Source organism: Nipponia nippon, unplaced genomic scaffold (genome assembly GCF_047370975.1).
Source record: "Nipponia nippon isolate SJK-2023a ecotype South Korea unplaced genomic scaffold, ASM4737097v1 scaffold_9, whole genome shotgun sequence".
NCBI classification, from domain to species: Eukaryota; Metazoa; Chordata; class Aves; order Pelecaniformes; family Threskiornithidae; genus Nipponia; species Nipponia nippon.
In genome coordinates this window covers 22,424,093-22,431,374 of record NW_028262413.1, presented here as the reverse complement: position 1 = coordinate 22,431,374, position 7,282 = coordinate 22,424,093, and the positions used below count along the sequence as shown (strand labels likewise).

Here is a 7,282-nt window from a genome sequence, read left to right as displayed (position 1 = left end):
AACACAAATAATGACAGGCTAAAACTGCTTATATTTACAGAAACCATCTCCATCATCACAGCAGCTGTAGTACTTGATAATGCCTCTCTAAATATGCGACTAGGTCATTGTCTTTCAGCACTGTTAAAAGCCTTGGCTTTAGAAACTCATGTAAAAATACATGCAATAGATATTGAATAACTTGCACTGCAAGGGATTTCTAAAAAGCTCTCAAATATCTGACCATATTTAATAGTTTAAATTTACATTACAGATTTTTCATTCATGCATACCCATCTTACTCTGTCGTAATGAATTTGGTAACTCATGAACTCATACTAGAGAAGTGTTCCAACGTATTTTGCCTTTTAGTTTTTTTAGTGTCTTAATTTTTATAAATTGATTACTGTAGTTAGTAACTAATCTCACACATATTTAAGTTTACTAAAGTATTTCAATTCACAGTGGTAAAACTTAAGAAATTGTTTCAGTAAGTGCCAAAGTTTAGACAGTTGTCCAACTGCTTGCGTTCTAGAAACTGGATGAGAACCATCACGCAGGATATGAACTCGTAATAGCTGCCATTTCTGACATATTTTACTCCCTCCACTTTTATCCATTGGGTTTTTTTCACTTCATTCCAATTTTGGTTAGAAATTACTCTCATGTATTCCTCACGTGAGAATTTAGAACAACAGGCAGAGATTTAGACAGTTCTGTTCTCATTTGGTTAGATCAGGTCTATTTAAAGGTTTAACACAAACACTTTACTCATTCCTGCTAACCATAGCGTGACATTTCCAGCCTATGGGCTCACTAAGAATCAGAGCTGTTATTGTCTATTGGTTCAAGGGTTCAGCTTTCCAAATAGTTCCTTTAGTCTGCTTGCTATAGAGTCCTTATAAAATCATCGGGACTTAGACTTACAGAGAAGATATGCACATCTTTAAGTGTATAGGCTTCTCTAGTTCCATTCAATTCAATGAAATAGTAGTTTGGACATAAAATTCAGCATATCCCATGTATCTTGTCACACCCTGAGATATGTTGTATCGGATATATAGCGTATACTTGCAAAAAACCTGTATAAATGATTTTTATGATATATTCTGTTTGTGTTTCTAATGTTTATTTTGGCAATTGCATGAATCCATATTTAAAGAATAGACAATGGCAGCTTTGAAAACACTCTTATGAGAATAAATGTTATTTACTTTTTTTGTGACTAAGCTCACGCAATTCCAATGAAGTGCAAATGGTGCAAGGCCAACAGGACGGCACGCCATTATTCCTTTGAGGAATATATGTCCCTTAATAGTCAACATTTCACTTTTTATTTACTGTAAAACAGTTTTGCTCTTTTAATTTACAAACCTAAATTAAAACACCATACATTTGTGCTGCCAAATGTAAAGCTTAGCTCGTTTTCTGCTCTGCTAAAGGCAAACAAAAAATTACCTAACACTAATCAGGACCATAAAGTTATTATGGTTACTCACATAAATGAAATAAAAAGGCTACATTTCTTCCAAAAAGGAATTGATATTGCAGAGACAATACTGACAGTCCTATTCACTGTCAGTGCTGTGCACTTATATTACTAATTTACAGAAAGACTTAAAAACAAGCCTTATTTCCTCATGTCAAACCAAAACAACTCTTAGACAAGCCTGCAAGAGCTTAATAACCATACAAAGTCTGAATCAAGCACATGGCTAATTACTATTCGATACATGTACAGTGTAGCATGTTTCCAAATCCATTTTGATGTAATGGTGTCTTTTGAATAGCACTCTGCAGCAAACAAATATTTTCTGCTTTTTAACTCAACATAGTTCTGTTTATATTTTAGTTTATAGTAATTAGACCTTAAACTCAACTAGCCCAACTCAGATTGCCTTCTTTCTGTACCTTGTAAAAATAAATGTTTTCTTCGATATTTATGAACAAACTGTAATATGAATTGTATGCCACAATTAGTTTTTAAAACATTTTATATTTGACCTGGGATAAAAATATCCCATATGGGATGTTTCAAAATTAATGGCCGTCCACTTTGATTTCTGTATGAGCATAAATCTGGCCAAACTTCCCACAATGGATGATACAAAGATTTTTTTTTTCTTCATATAAATAAATATGGCAAGAAAAGCTTTACAGAAAACCCTCTCAGAATGAGTTTTTATTTTCCCTGAGATTCAGCACTCATAAATATTATGAAAAGGATTAACTACAATGTGCCATTCCGAATATGTTATTTTCCTATCAAGATTTTTACTGTAGTGGCATTGATATATTATCAACAGCAGATTATTTTTACAACATTTTATTTTTACGTCTTGAAACTGTGTATGTGTTATATGAAAGGTTAGAGCAGAAATATAGCCTGGTACAACATTTGATTTTAATTTGAAAATTACTCACATGACTTATGATAAGAGTAGGGAAAAGAACAGAGAAGGGAGACAGTACAGGTGAACAGTGGGAAAAAAACACCTTGAGTATTGCTGGCTTTTTCTCAGTGTTCCAGTTAAGTTTTAATTAAATTGTCCAACAATTATGTTGAAAAAGCCAGGGTTTTTTTCATGACAGAGAACATAGGAGGTGGGAATGTAGGGAAATAAAGGGAACTAATTACTGAGGGAAAGGCTGTAGAGATGACTCAACTAGCAATGAGTTCAAAAAGCCTTACAGCGTTTTGTATAGTTTTAATCACTCTGAGATGAATGTTTCTGTTTCAAAAAGTGTTTCATTAAAGCAGTTCCATTTTTACACAAAAGAATGGCATCTTTGTTTATTTACCTTTTATTGCCGTCTAAAGCCTCAGTACAAATGATCACCATAGTATGAAAGAAGCAAAAGAAACAGAAGCACAACCGTACCTCTGGCATGCTCAGCTGAAAACTCAATTCACAGAGATTTGGAGTTTCCCCCTGCTCCCCCCGACCCCAACCACTTTGCACTGGAGGGGAGGGAGAGAGCTCTAGGTTACCATTTGGAGAATAAGAAGGGAAAGAACGAACACAAGAGGAACTACCAAAAATTATTTTAAACTGTAAATACTAAATTCTGTAAAACTAAATGCAAATGAGGCCAACTATTAATAAACCGTGTTTAAAAACCAACAAAATTTAAATAGCATTATATGATTTCAATTCATCAACTAGAAACTCTGATATTCAGATCATTTTACAACCCATTCTAGAAATTTGATTAAAATGTTATCTTCTACCACGTTGCCTGATTGTTCTGCAAGCCACAAAGTTCCAAATAACTTCTTCAGAAGGAAAAAACAAACCAATGAGCTTCACCACAATCAGTTATTACAGCACCTCTAAACCATGTAGGGCAATGCAATACTGAAATGCATTAATTCTGTCTAGACTAACATTCATTATGTAGAAATGCGTAAAAAAAATTACTCAGCTGTGGAGAATATTAACATTGCAAAGTTCAAAGAAAAGACAAATAACTTATCAGTTCAGACATTAATGAGCAATGCAGAGGAATGAAGGGGGGGAAAAAACACTCAAATATTTGTTATACTCTTAAGCAAAATATGCCTTATAAACACATTATCTTGTTTGTGTCCTATTACTGAATTTGAATTCCATCAGTTGTTTAAGACAGCAGTTTGCAATTGAACTGGTAGATCTTCCACAGGGTCATACTACATAAAAATTAAAAGCTAACACATTCTTGTCCCAAAATTATAGGATATTTTCTTTGTTTCTATGTCCTGCATTAAAAAAGGCCTGCTTTTTTGATAAAATCATAGAATATCTCAAGTTGGAAGGGACCCATAAGGATCATTGAGTCCAACTCCCTGCTCCTCACAGGACTACCTAAAACTAAACTGTATACTAAGAGCGTCGTCCAGACGCGCCTTAAACTCTGACAGGCTTGGTGCCGTGACCACTTCCCTGGGGAGCCTGAATAAGAGCTGATAAAATAATGAAGAAAGAACAATAAATTGTGCACAGGAAATTATAAACCAGCTTTAATCTTGGCCATTCTCAGAAAAATAGAGAGATATAAAACTTATTACCATTTTAAAAAGTATATTGCAAAACATGAGATGTAGTTCTGCTTCTCCACCTGTTACGATGAATCCCCAAGGCATAATACATTTCCTTTGCATAAAGAAAAATATAAATTTTATAAAGTTGTATATTTTCCTCACAAATCCATCAACAAAAAACCCTTTCATTCTGAAAAGATTTGACTGTCTGGGACAGTATTTAGATTTGCTGCTCCAGATCAGTACCATTCTCCTTTGGTCCTACAAAACTTCTGCGTTGCAAATTTACTGAATACATAACTGTGGTGAAAGCTCTTTTCAGAAGCGTCATATGCAACAAAAGAAGTGGAAACATCTGTGAGTTAATAGTCCAAAGAAACCAGAAAGAACTGGGAAAGCAGTATGAAGAGCCATAGTGCCAGTCTTGCAATACATCAAAAAATACAGCAGAACTGCACCATGCTGTGTTTATTACCAAAAGATGAGACAGACGTGGGAGCAAGAAGACTTCAGAAGAAATCTTAGTCAACTGCTGTCACTGAGGTTAATCTTAGATGCCACCTATGATAACGAAGTTCTAGCCAGAGTCTCAAGACAGACACACAGCAATTACAGCTTGGGGACCTTACATAAACAGCTAGCTAACATATTTATCATGGTCTTGTGATGGTACTTGAATCACAGCTGTGTGACATATGCTGAATGGATTATATTCTAAAAATAGCTGGTGCTTCTCTGCTAGTCTATTCAATCAGCAAATAGCCCCCCTCCAGTTTCTCTCAGTGCTGAAAGTATTTCCTCTAGAAAAATATACTGAGGAAAGAATTTCTGTTTAGAAACCATAAGAAAAGTAAGAAAAAAAAGTAAGAAAAAAATGTCTGTAAGACAGGTCATGAGTAAAGGTTGTAAGTGGGATTTTTATGGATGCATTTCTGTCTCTAAAGGACTGGGAATCAATGTCAGCTCAGGTATATGAAGATCACAAGTCATAAACACCCTGATTTTAGATGAGTTCAAAGTTCTACACTGACAGGCACATAGCCTTGTCCATCATCTACACAGATAATAAACACTTTGAACATATCATAAAGGACTAGGTTGAAAACAAACCATAAAAGTAACTCTTGCACTTTAATAGTTGTTCAGTGTCTTTATATGCATTTAATCTCTTTAAGATCTGAAGTTGGTTAGCTGAAAAATGACTACCTTCACATCTCAAAATCTTCCAGTTAACCATCACAATGCTTTCAAGTGGTCACCCAGTCTCATCCCTCTGAAAGCTTCCAAAGTGGCTTTTAAAATAGACAGTAGATGGGGGAAATGAATTGTATGTTTACAGATCCTGTTTTACAGAGACAGTAAGTAAATTTAATATTAGTATTTGCACGTACCATTTCCTTGTGATTTGGATAGAACGTTTGCTCAATTAAAGGGAACTTCTCTGGACCCAAAGTTTTGTAGACAGACACCAGCTGGGCAAACTGTAAAATAAAGCAAAGCAAAACAAAACAAAAAGCTTAGGAGAGAAACCACATTCTACCAAAATGATCTCATACTGTCATTTTGCTTCGTCTTCTGCGTTTCATAAACTCAGCAAATACACATACACATTATACGCTTTCTCTCTCCTCCTCTCTCACATGCACACCTTTTTAGTCCATCCAAGCTATGACTTCCTATACAGATCAACAAAGAACAATGCCTCTAAGAGTTAAGCCTTCACACGTACAGAAAATGAAATACATCAGAATAATGCTTTTCAGATACCTCGTAGTCTATATATTTTAAGCTGATTTTGTGATAATAAAATCATTATAATTTTGCATTTTCTAACACCTTTAATCAAAGATCAGACATATTTCACATTAATTTAGCTTCTGGCACCTCACTGATATTGAAATGCAATTTTGCAAAACTGGCAAACAGAAAAGCAGTAGCTATGTCATATGTAACAAGTCAGGTGAAGAACAAACAAGAGAATTTTAATTTCCTATGCTCTAGCCATGTGCAATAGACACATGGCCATTCTTTCACAGTCAACAAAGATGTTAATAATTTAAACAGCTACATGTTATTGCCATTTTTATTAATGTTTTCTTTCTGGGCGCTTTCTCCAACATATCCAGTCTACCTATACGCTAGACTGTACTAACTTAACACAGAAAGCAAAGCAAACCAACATTTAAACACAAAAAGACAAAGAATTGTCTATTAAATAGAAATGTATTTTGGGGTTGTTCTTTCTCTTTAGCGAACAGATCACTCTTTTGTTGTAACAGTTCAAAAACTAAATCACTCTCGAAATCACAGCTTAGCAAGTGAGGTTTCTAAGGAGCAAGATGACTTTGGCAGTCAGAAAACCACTATTGTTTCAAGACTCCAAAGCTCTGGCTTGTACATGCCTGTGATGTGTTTAATTGTCATTATGCCAACATGAGACATAAACAACTTAGCACAACAGTTTGAATAGTGGGATTTGCTGGTTACAAACAGGGGAAAAAAGCAAAGAACAACAGAACTCTGTGCATAATGCAGTTAGATAAAATATCTACTCTGTTAATGCAATTTAGGGTGCAGGGATAGTAAAAACTGTTTAAAGGGGAAAAAAATTACGAAAGCTTTGCATCGCATTTCCAGCTGGCATAGAGAATTTGTTTAATTTAGTGGTGTTTACTTAGGTTTGGTAAAACACATATTTAAATTTTGAAGTCCAGTGGAAAATACTTTAACGATGAGTCATTTTCACGAAAAGCTTAAGAAACTCTAGTTGGATAGTGTGCTGTACAAAACAGACCTCAAGGAAAGGAAATATTATCACAGCTACCAAAATAAGGTGGTTTGCAAATAGGATTCCTGACAACTTACTGTTGATGTCTGTTCTTACCCAAGATCCAAACTCAAAATTTCATAAGCAAATAGTGCCTATTAAATACGTGATTTTTCCCAAACAATTGTTATGTTAGAATAAATCTATTTACTTATCTTTAAGTAAAAACCTTTAAAAAACCATATGATTGTATTTCTTGTGATTCTTTCCTTATTTTCTTTTCCATTTTCACTGAAAGCAAGCAAAAGACAGTGAGAAACTGACACTATTTGCAGGGGTTGTGGCATTCATTCACGAGGTAAGAAAGCTATAATTCAGATTAGTACTAGAAAATGTTTACTTAAAATAAAATAGTATCAACCACAGATAACACACATGTATCACTCTAAAGTATCCTCTAATCTAGTAATTAAGCTATGAAATAGCACGTAGGAAAAGCAGGTTTAAGTTTCCTG

General features: G+C 34.5%; 1 protein-coding gene across 1 annotated transcript in view; it reads right to left on the bottom strand.

Moving 5' to 3' along the window:
* Nucleotides 1-7,282, bottom strand: part of SYN2 (synapsin II) — a 199,275-nt gene that overhangs the window by 94,905 nt on the left and 97,088 nt on the right. Inside the window, exon 5 of the mRNA XM_087744827.1 lies at nucleotides 5,392-5,481. Coding sequence (XP_087600953.1) covers nucleotides 5,392-5,481 — 90 coding nt within the window. The remainder of the gene's footprint in view (nucleotides 1-5,391; nucleotides 5,482-7,282) is intronic.